At 42.1% G+C, this 11,468-nt stretch overlaps 1 protein-coding gene across 3 annotated transcripts in view; it reads left to right on the top strand.

Moving 5' to 3' along the window:
• The window catches only part of LOC107268245 (AT-rich interactive domain-containing protein 5B), an 87,841-nt gene extending 77,503 nt beyond the window's left edge, over nucleotides 1–10,338 (top strand). For 2 of the 3 annotated variants that reach the window (XM_015740837.2, XM_015740846.2), the window contains exons 3-7: nucleotides 2,367–2,847; nucleotides 4,164–4,454; nucleotides 4,653–4,803; nucleotides 4,954–5,170; nucleotides 5,266–9,255. In XM_015740837.2, the coding sequence (XP_015596323.1) occupies nucleotides 2,367–2,847; nucleotides 4,164–4,454; nucleotides 4,653–4,803; nucleotides 4,954–5,170; nucleotides 5,266–7,398 (3,273 nt within the window). In that variant the 3' untranslated portion in view covers nucleotides 7,399–9,255. Of the gene's footprint in view, nucleotides 1–2,366; nucleotides 2,848–3,102; nucleotides 3,358–4,163; nucleotides 4,455–4,652; nucleotides 4,804–4,953; nucleotides 5,171–5,265 lie in introns of those variants that run through there. The other variant, XM_015740854.2, reaches the window with a different exon arrangement.
• The last annotated feature ends 1,130 nt before the right edge of the window (nucleotides 10,339–11,468 follow it).

The following is an 11,468-nucleotide window of genomic DNA, read 5'->3' as shown; positions in this document are numbered from 1 at the left end:
TTTTTTTTTTTTTTTTTGTTTTTTTTTTTTTTTTTTTTTTTTTTTTTTTTTTTGTTTTTTTTTTTTTTTTTTTTTTTTTTTTTTGGGGGGGGGGGCCACGTGCATATCCCGTATCGAGATTAAATTTCCAGGAACAACGTAACGACGGGTTATTTGGTTTGGCTAAACGCGTCTCTATAACCTTCCCTTTGTATGCAACCCGAAAGCCCGTGTCGGGTTTATACAGTTCATAGGGCTTACAGTGACGTGGATAACAAAAGGATCTCCCTATAGAGAGATACCATTCGAAGTTTCCTTTACGTTACGTCCGACGTTGTGAATCAATCGTAGAAGCCTGATATACGCAACACTTACTTCGGCTCGAGTCCCCTAAGCGATTCGTTCCTGCGTGATTTGGGCTTTCGCGTGTCACCGCCGCGAACTGGGTTTCTTGTTTCGAACGTTGAAGAGTAAGAGAGACAGAGATATACGTATATGTGTGCACGTAGAGAGAAAGACGGCTATAGAAGGTGTTAGGACAGGGAGAAGGAGAGTTAAAGGGAAAAGGAGTGTAAAGCAGAGAGTATATATAAGAGTTAGACAAGAGCGAAGAGGAGGGTGGGTGGTTTACGAAAGAGTAAAGAGAGCGTGGGGAGGGGAGAAAAAAGAAAAAGAAAAGTATCCATAGTAATATAGAGCCGCTGGGGGTGGGACGGGGTAGAGGTGGCTACTATCGGAAAACAGAAAGTAGCAGCGATGGGTTTTAGCAGCCAGAGGGTTGTTGGAAACAACTTGGAGGGAACGGTACGGATGAGCGTGAGCTAAAAGATGACAGTGGGAGCCCAGGCAACAACAGTGGCTCCCAAACCGAATAAAACCTTATATCCCATATAAATAACACGTTTTCGAAGTTTTCGCGTGAGACCAATGGCGCAAAGTTAAACGAAATACAGTGTTGGACGGATGGGGAATGAGAAGGTTAAATCGGGGGATGATAGCGTAGGGGGAGCAAAGAACTAGGCGTAGACTCTACCTTGGGAGGGAGATTTGTCGCTTCCCTCGTCTTTCTCGGTATTTTATTTATCCACTTTCTCGGAATCCGTAAGGGATATCCAGCCACGGATAATAATCTCAGGGCGAAATAAAACGTACGACAGTGATACTAAAATAGGCTAAATTGATTGAGAAGTATCGTTGTTGCGCAATAACCTGGGCGGTTCGTTGTAGACTCTGAAAGTGTCCGGAGGTGATGGAAAGTTTGTAGGGGGGTTGGAAGGGGTTTATAAATAATTATCCGGGACAGGGGACACGGTGGGAGATGGGTATCGAACAAAGTCATTTAGCACTTTGATAAATTTTGTCGACGTACCTTGTTATGCTTGGATACGAGCCACTGCGAGAGAAGTAATTTCTTAGGTTTTATGAAGTCCGGAAGAAGCTTTACATTTCTTATCGGGAGCTGTTAGACGTCATTCATGTATATATAATGTCATGGTTTCGAAAACTTACGAAAACCTTCACCCTTTCGAGAAAAGTAAATTACGTTCCCTCCCCTAACCCCGTTTCCCCTCTACCCGAGTAACCCTCTGCGATATTACTGGAGTCTCATAAATAGCCTGCACGCGAACACAGCGACGGAGTCGAATTGCTCGTCGGCATTACGAAATAAATGAAATTTTAACGAATTTAAAATGTTTTATATCTTCGCTTCGGTGGCTGTTTCCTACTTGGGATTATTATGAATCGATCGATACGTCTTGGATTATTTTTTAAATCATTTGTCTATCTCAGCAAGTAGAGCGTAGTTTATTGCACAATCAAATTATCGTCAAAACAACGTCTGGGTAACGATCTACTCACTGCATATAACATAAACCGTGGAGTTTCCCCTTTGTACATTATGTGTATACATGTAGTCTCCATGTATATTATACGAGCCAGTAATTTACATCAATTCAATGTATAGTTAGATTACATTCTATGGATAAGTGAGTTCACTAAACATCCGTTACGAGTCGCTAGCTATCGTATGGAGGTTGGTAAGGTAGATTTAATTATATAGCGTAAAGAGTGATTCATAAACAATTTTTATGCAATAGACTGAACGTAAGTAGAGTGATAAAAGTGATTCTACCAAAATAATTAAGACCTTACTACGAATGATGAGATTTTAGTCATTAGTCGATAACAAAGAAACCACCACTTTGTCTTTCTTCTATTTCCTCTGTGTGAAAAGAATTGGTTCGATGGTAGAATACCGTAGGCGGTCGGTAAAGTAGATCTCAACAGACGAACTTGGCCCATGGTGGAAATGTTACTTATTTAAAATAATATAAAATAAAACTTTTCGATATTTATCTTGTTCCGTTCTTTTTCTTGTCTTTCAGGACGAGGTTCTCACAATCTCGGAAAAGGTGGTCGTGCGTGTTCATGATCTGGTCACGTGGTTGTCTCCGTCCCTGGAGTGGTCATGCGGCAGGGAAGTATCCTGTCCCCCTACACCGACCTCATCTCCAGAGAACAGTCCCTTAAAACCGGAGATTCTACAGCCACAAGTACTGACCGATCCTGGTATCGATTTTTCGGACGTGGAGAAGCAACAAAAAGAATACGAGAACAATTGCGGCTCGTCGAAGAAAAATGAAAGCAACAATCAGCCAAGAGTCGTAGTGCTATCGTATCCCAGGTACTGCCGGTATCGAGCTCTACTACGTAGACTAGAGGGTGCCGAGCCATCTTGGTTATGTTCCTCCGTGGCAGCTGCACTTGGTGGTTTCACAGCGTTACCCGGCACCAGGGTACTCTTCTGCAAGGACACTTTCGACTACCCTGATCTGGAGACACACGAGTTACTTTGCAATCACTTAGGTAAATAAATCATGAAACAAAATATTTTTATCTTTTCCATAACTATTTTCATTCTCTTGCATTCGTTTACTTTGTCTATCTAATGCTTAGCCTCATTTTCTATGGTTTCGCGTAACGCCGTGACCTTAACGCTCAGTCTGGGACGTTGTTTTGTTTATACTTTAGTAAGGCTCACGTGCGTCTGCTTGGCCGGTACTACTACGTCGCGTTAACGCATTAACCGTCCACAGGCCCAAGCAGCGCCCCACTAGGCCCACTTTTTCTCGCAGTCGTAACGCGTGCGCCTGCCAATTGCATTTGGGTCTTCGTTCTCCCGTGTCAAGCATTGCCGTTCTCGGTGTTCTATTCGCAGTGATAGCCGCTTCGTGACAGAAATACGTTACTCAGTGCGTCACGCAAGCTTCGCGCCGGACACGTGTTTTTTGTTTGTTACAAAAGTGTTTACTAATTGGACGATGGGCATCTTCATGAGGATACAAGGAAACGAGATAGTGTACTTTAAGATAATTTGTAAGAACTTTTCTTCTCTCGGAAATAAGAATTTTCTCTAGTATTATTGGCCTGTTGTCGTATCACTCTTGAAAGTATATGACAACTGACAGATATTGGATATTGATAAATAATTGTGTAGATTGGTTTTACGATGCAGCGTACGTGTTGTCATTGTAAATTTAGTCAATGGTTGTCAAATTTTATTTTGATTAGTTTCTACATAGAGCCGACGGAAATTTTATAAAATCGAAGGCCTGGATATGTCAAATTAACTATTCCGTATGCATATCAACTTTAAATCTGCACAATATTTTCGTATAAGATATACGTTGAACGTGCATAAACTGTTCTGCCTTGATATATACACGATCTTATAAAAAAATTGGCCGGACATCTACAGGTTTATAGTTTCTATCGTCTGGGAATGAATTTCGAAATTGGATAATGGAAACAAGAATGAACTGCCTTTGTCTATTGACTCGGGACGCTCGGGATCAAATACAAATGTGTCACCATCGTCTACATGTGGTCTAGAGTGTGTCGTGCTGGAAAAGGTGTCACATTCGTGTGACACCACGTTTCTATTTGTTTTATCGAAATTTCGAAAATCCATCTACGTATACAGACCCATTGGAAACATTTGAAATAAAATCTATAGAAATTGTCATTCAATTGGATTAAAATGATTGAATGGAAGAGAGTGATATTTTTTCATTGTGATTACGTCATATGTCATTTGAAAAAAGTTTTTATGCATCTGTCACTTACACATATCCTGTTAATAAATCACGAAAAAAAAAATGTAATCAATATTTATTTTTTAGCGCCAAAATTGAAGGGCCGGCCTCGACGAAAGCGTAAAAAGCGCAGCGCTTCTCCTGGTGAATCGAGCAACGAAAGTGAAGCGTCGGTGGCGTCGGTGGTCGCCTCGACGTCACGGAGCGCTTCGACGTCCTCTAGCCTCGTCCAAGCTCTCCGGCCACCCGCATCCGGGGTACGTCGTAGCGAACGAAAAACTAGTGCAGAGGAGAAGAGGTTCCTGGCCGAGGTACAGACGTTCATGAACACCCGGGGCACGCCGGTCGGCAAAATGCCTTTATTGGGATACAGACAGAGTGAGTGGAATTTTTATTCGCATAGAACAATAAATTGTCAGAATATTTATTTTTTCTACCACAGCGACTTCTCAAGCAACTTTGTTCAGCCTATTTACGGCTACAATGTTGCTGATTGCTGCTGGTCAATTTTCCGGCGTCTTAGAACTTTCCGTTCACGTTATAGCTAACGTTTGTGTTTTATTTACTTCTCTGTAGTTGATCTGTTTCTATTCTACACGAAAGTGCAGACCTTGGGTGGTTACGATTCCGTTAGTGCCGGACGCCTATGGAAATCTATATACGATGACATTGGCGGCAACACCGGATCCACCAGTGCTGCTACCATCACGCGAAGGCATTACGAACGGTAAGGATTTTCTAATAAGACAATATATTAGTCTCGGACGGGACGCTCTTTCTGTTTGTTTATTTGCTTTTTCTCATATTTTGATGACCTGCACGAGTTTTCGATATTACTATTATAAACGTCGAATCGAACGATGTGATTTATTCGCAGGTTGTTGCTGCCTTATGAAAGACATCAGAAGGGAGAAGAAACAAAAGTGAGACCGACCCACGGTAGACGTACCAAATCCAGCAGTATGTCCGAGGACAATGTAGAAGTAAAGCAGGAACCTGGGGCATCGCATTCCTCCCAGACACCACCGCCACCTCCGGGAACGCCAACTTCCACGGCGGTGTCGCCACCGCCATTACAGTCCATTCTCTCATCGGTAATTAACTTTCTGTCGTATAAGAAGTATTCCTTCAAAACATCTTTGTCACTTTTCCTCAAAGGCAACAATTACTATTTTCCCTTTTATTTCAGCCCTTCCTACCGGGAGATAAACCCAGAGCGGAGAGTGGAAAGACGTCCTCGTTGCGTAGCGTAAGGGTGAAACCGGAACGCCTTAAATCGCTGAACACGATAATAGCAAACAGTACATCACCCGCAACGCAGAGTAGTCCGTTACCGAGTCCTCCTCCGTCGGTAAACACACCGACGTCAACGCCGTGCAGCACGCCGTCGACAACCCCGACGGGAGGTCAGAGCGTGTTGGAACGGCAACTTAACAGTCCGTTGATGTCGCAACAAGTGGCCCCAGGAAGTCCTCCGCCGACTAGTCTGCCAGTAGTAACGACGGTACCAAACCCAAGTAACGCATCGACCGTCGTTACGTTAACCCCACCACCGGAGAAGGACATAAAGGAGATGAAACTGGACCCGAAGCAGACGTCCCTGCTGGCTCAGGGTAAAGAGAACATACCGCTCTTCGGTGAAAAGCCAATAGTCCCACCCAGGTCGCCGGAAGTCATCGACCTGGAGACCGAGAGCGATACCAGCAGAGACAAGATCATCATTCCCAGCTTCAAGAAGCGAAAACTCGAGATTCTGCGCGAAGGCGGACTCGAGGTCACTGCCGTGGAACTGGACGCTAGACCGAGCGTCATCCAGGCGACTGTAGCGCCGGTTTCCATGGCGCCGACGCTTAACGCTAAAGCCGAAGAAAAGACTGCCTCGCCGTTTCCCACGCCTGTAACGACGAACTCCGTACCCAAACTCATTTCCGTCACAGTTACGCCGGACATCAGTCATATGCTACCGTCGCCACATGAGAGTCCCAGTCCGAATCGACTGCCAACGCCCACGAAGCAGCCCACAATTAACAACAATAGTCACGCTCATCAAAATAATAATAACACCTCGTTGAACAACAACAACAACAACGTGGCGAACAGTAGAGTCATCAATTTAGGGAGTTCGAATAACGCGACGCTTCTGCAGCTCTATGCCAATGCGAATGCCAATGCAGTATCGACGTCTCCAAGTAATAGTAATCATCGGTTCGTTCCTCCGGGTTTACCTAATGGCAGGATAGTACCTCCAAAGGTAACACAGTCCAGGTCCATCTTCGCACACAACGAGAGGACGGTCTACGGGAATCCAAAGGACATTTTGATACCAACCAAGTATCCTCACCAGCATCCACAGCCACCCCCTCACCCACCAAGGAGCAATAATCAGAGCAGCGGGGTGTTAGACCTAACTCAAAGGTCAGGGGAGAAGCAAACCTTTTCCAGACCTAGTCTAGAGATCGTAAGGGTGCCAATAGTGCCCAGACCCAGTCCCTTAAATTTAGAAATGAAAAATAACCTCAGAGACAAGCAACAGGAACCCCAAAAGAAGTCATTCACACCTTATCCAAATATGCTCGACAGTAGAACAATGATATCCAATAATCTGGAGATCACTCTAGTGAATCCCAAGCAAAAGTCTCATCCAGCTGGTGCACCACCTCACATACCTCCGCAGCAGCAAATGCCGGCAACCCCGACAACGCGAAACAACGTAATGCCAACTCAGAGGAGACAACAAGCAAACGGGAAGTACCCACCAAGAAGCGAACCGGTCTCGCCGTACACACCAAGAAAACCAAATCATCCAGTAATACCAAACGTGCCGAATCTAAACCAGCTGAACAGTGTAGCCAATGCGTCCTACGGCCGTGCGACCCAGCAACAAATGGCCATCGAGAGGAGGAAAGCCGAGGCAGCCAAGGAGCATCGCAGAACGAGCGAAGGCGATAGATCAGCAATGATACCACAGCAGCAACAGCAGCATCATCAGCAACAGCACGAAGCTGCTAATCACAGACAACCGTCGGACTCCTCGCGTCGACACAGCGTACCAAATGTATCCACTGGCTTGATGCTGGCTCTGCCGCAAAATCCTGCCTTCCTTTCGCAGCTGCCAAACCCAGCTGGAAAGTTCCTGCCGATTTTTGATCCCGTTTATTATCCAGCCTTCTATAACGGTCTCCTTCCACCGCCAATGGCGCCTGCGTCAACTCCATTCCTCGTACCGGAACTCAGCACTTACTACAAGGAGTTACTAGCCTCCTCGCAACCAAGACTGGCGATGACCGGACAGCATCAACCTGCTGTCCCTACGTCCAAGTAGAGACGATGAGGGATCTCACATTGGATTCCTCATGGCGGAATCCAATCTGGATTCCCTAGGAGCGACAGTATAAGAACCGTCAGGCTTCTCGTCGTAGATAGGAAAGAAGAATTAATAAGTCCGTTTGAATACGGATTATTATATATGGATTCGCTGTTACTTTACTCGACCGATCGCCATTTCTATTTTATCCGCTGTCGATATTGTTATTTCATTTTTATTTTATTTTTTGTTTCTAATCCAATGCGCATGCGCGTGTTGTTAAATCTTTGGTACGATCGTGGCGGAGTCAATGCAATCGATCCTGGGATCCTGGAGAGTCAAAGTGTCGAATGGCTTAAATTTGCATATTTTTTCAAACCCTGTGATAAAAGTTGTGGACGCGTCCATGCATGAATATAAAACGTAATTTTCTTTATGTTCGCAACAAACGGTATACGTGAAAAACATTGTTGAGATTGCGCAAGAGAGTTATGCGCGTGTCCGTATGTGTGTCTTTTTAAAAGTATGTTTGAGACAAAGGACGATGTATAGATATGGAGAGAAAGAAAATGGTTGGCGTCGCCGCGACCCCTTCGATTTATTCGCACCTAGGAGAAAAGCGTCTGAGCGTCCTAAGTATTAAAGGAAATAAGAGTGAGAGGGAAGCGTATTTAAGAGAAAAAAAAAGCAAAGACCGTACGGGCAACTTTTTTTTCTTATTGTTTTTATGATGGTTTACAATGTCGTGAATTTTCGCCATAGGCCACGGCGATTATTAACGAGACGCAATAAAACATGCGATTTTTTAATTAACGAGCGACGGACTTTTTTCTTTAATTTAGCATGTCTTCACTCCCAACACCCATATAAGTTTTCCAACGTGTGATGTGATAAATGCGGATTGCGAAGGGATGGCCGACGGACCACCGGGTATATAAATAAATAAATGTATATATACGAATATAAATAATCTATCTAGAAGAAGAAGAAGAAAAAAGGTTAAGATTTAGGATGACTCCTAAGCCAATTCTGACCTGTCGAATAAGTTAGCTAATTTTCATTATTCAATGAAACGAGGAATAAGAAAACTGAATCTGTAATCAATAGTCACGGCTCTTGGATGTGCGCAACCTTATGTAATGGCAAACGAAAGCGCTACTGTATATATTTGTACATAGAACACGTAAAACAGTAAGTTAGCTAACTTCAGCATTATCTTGGAATAATTACTCTACGCGTTTAAGTTTATTATTATATATCGAAATAAATGTACAGGATGTCGTCGTAATAATGATCGTGGAACGTGGGTACACGCGTGCCTTCTTCATAGTCCCGTTCATGTAATTACAATTATCTATTACAAATTAATGGAAAGAAGACACTAGTGATTATTTCTTGTTTTTTTTTTTTTTTTTTTAATTATTTTATTATTACTTCAACGCCCAAGGGACATCGATATCTTCATGCGCTCCGCGAGTCTTCGTCTTGATTAATAATTTATATTTTTTTCCCTCCTTTTATTTATTTTTTTTTTTTTTTTTTTTTTTTTTTTTTAATTATTTTATTATTACTTCAACGCCCAAGGGACATCGATATCTTCATGCGCTCCGCGAGTCTTCGTCTTGATTAATAATTTATATTTTTTTCCCTCCTTTTATTTATTGCACGTGCACGTTACTCGCGCTTTTCCACGTATTCTCGCGACACTTGGTATATCCGTGTTAAAAAAGAATAAAATAAAAGAAATCGTAGAAGCGTGACGACATGCTCCTTTTAGGATATTTTGATCGAAATAATTAAAAAAAAAAAAAGGGGGGGTACGAGCTATAAAACGTAATATCTGTAAACATAAAACGTACGCGGTATGAGTACGGTCTGACCGGACCATTCTAGCAAATTTAAAAGAAATATATCGATGTCTTTCAAGATGAATAAATTTAAACGAAAGAAACAAGAAACTAACCAGTAAACGCGGGAAAGGATTGAAATTTAAATGGAAATTATTTAAATAATGAAATAGGGTATCTCCTCGCGAGACGTACGGCTGTAATACGATTGTTATTAGCAATGATTGTTCCTGGCATAAATAGGTCAACGGCAACAAGAACAAAAAACAATAATTTGACAGTGATTTTTATTGTTATGTTTTTAACAATAGAAACCTATCCTTTCTTATCACTCGACCATGAAACAACACACCTGACGTAGGATAATGCCATGCGTTTTTAGTTTGTACGTTGTGCGTACACGGAGTGTAGTATTCGATGGGAAATATGGCAGGAATTTAGTAAAATTTCGAAATCCTGGTGCTTTGTTAAGTGATTCTCGACTACGTAGCCACCTATGCTGTATTCAGTGAGATACGTAAAATCGAACTAGAAAAAAAAGAAGGAAGATGCGTCTCGAGCGAAAGTTGTGAGTGGTATTCAAAAATTACGAAGCGAGCTGGAGGGTGAGTGGATTTGCGTAATTTTTGTTTGAAAGGGAGAAAAAATTATATTATACAGATCTCCAAAATTTAAAAAAAACTGTTATACCTTTTGGTCGCTGTACATTAGTAACGATTTGACTGCGATTTTTTTTTTTTAAATAATATATTGAAATTGGCGCCAGTCACCCTAATCAGTTTTCACATACGTACTGATAACGCAGCAGTGTGTTTTATTTTCGTTACTGCCACGTGGCGCGAATGATGACAGACATTCATTTCCTTTAAGACACGCAGCGACTATGACGAATGCTTGCAAAATTAAAGGTTTCTTTTTTTTATTTTTATTTTCCCACAAGCATCCGCCGACTCCTTTCCCAACCCTTCTTTGCGACAAGGCCCAATTAAAATGGGTCCCTATTAGAGATATGTGCCATAAAACTGCTTAGGTAGGACTTTGTAAGATCACACGAGATAGCACCTGTTCAATACGATGGATCAAATTATTATGGAATAAGTCATATATGGTATTTCCATTTTGTTTTCATCATTATTTTCTTTTATTATTTTTGATGAGAGAGCAAGAGAGAGAGAGAGATTGAGAGACACGCCTACCAATCTTTTGAATAAAAAGTAAGGGATGGGGGAGGAGGATGTTAAAAAGTTCAAATCCCACGGGGAAGATTTTTGTATTTTTTTTGTTCCATTGTTACGTTACAGCAGTGTTGTTTTTTTTTAGATGTCAAATTTTAGCATGATGATCACATCTGTGTGTATGAGTGAGAAGAAACGTGTGAGAGTGTATAGATATGTGTATGCGTGCGTGTGTGCATATGTGCGCGGTGACGCGCGCGCAAGTGCAAAAAGGTCGGAGGTTAATGAATAACGAGGAAAAAGAAAAGTTAATGTTCATTTACGTTTGCGAGTTTTTTCTTTCCTTCATTTTTTTGTATACCTAGCAGTGATTTTAGAATAACCCCTGTTTTTTTTTCCTACTTTAATAATAATTATTATAATATAAATATTTTTTATTATATGGGCATTTCAGTTCCTAAGTTGGAAATAAAATATCTACCACGAACTGCGCCTTGTTATTCCACCACCGAAAGCCGCGAGGAAAGTCCTTTCCGTTTGATATCAGTAGAGGAGGGACGATTTTTAATTTTGTTAACGTTTTTTTTTGTCATCCGCGATTCGTCACTTTAGCTTATCTTGTAACATTCGCCAAACGCTATTATACCAGAGTTACAATTACGTTATAATTGCTTATGGCAGTGGAATTGCAATGGACCTTAATTACAAGGCTCGCATAGATTGCTGCAATACGCCGAGTCCACGTACCGGTAGAGTCTTTATTCTGTTTTATCCAATGGGCGCTGCACGGTTTTCCTTATTATGCCGAGTTCACTGGCACAGCAAATCCTGGGCAATTGGCCATTCCATTGGAGCATCTGGGTTACGAACATTTTGATTGGCTTGGAAGGGTCGGAGGATGAGTTACAGACGACTGTGAACACGGCGTAAAACATATATCGGTCTAAGAAGAAGAAAAAGAGGTCTCGTAGGAATGCACCGGCATGTGCCGCGAAATTTAAAATCGTTTTATGGCAGCCATAAACTGATAACCTGTTTAACCAGTCGGGCAGGAGCGCAGATACGT

The sequence above is a fragment of the Cephus cinctus genome, unplaced genomic scaffold (genome assembly GCF_000341935.2).
Source record: "Cephus cinctus unplaced genomic scaffold, Ccin1 Ccin1_scaffold0048, whole genome shotgun sequence".
NCBI lineage: Eukaryota > Metazoa > Arthropoda > Insecta > Hymenoptera > Cephidae > Cephus > Cephus cinctus.
The sequence above is the reverse complement of the archived record's forward strand: the minus strand, read 5'-3'. Positions and strand labels throughout refer to the sequence as shown.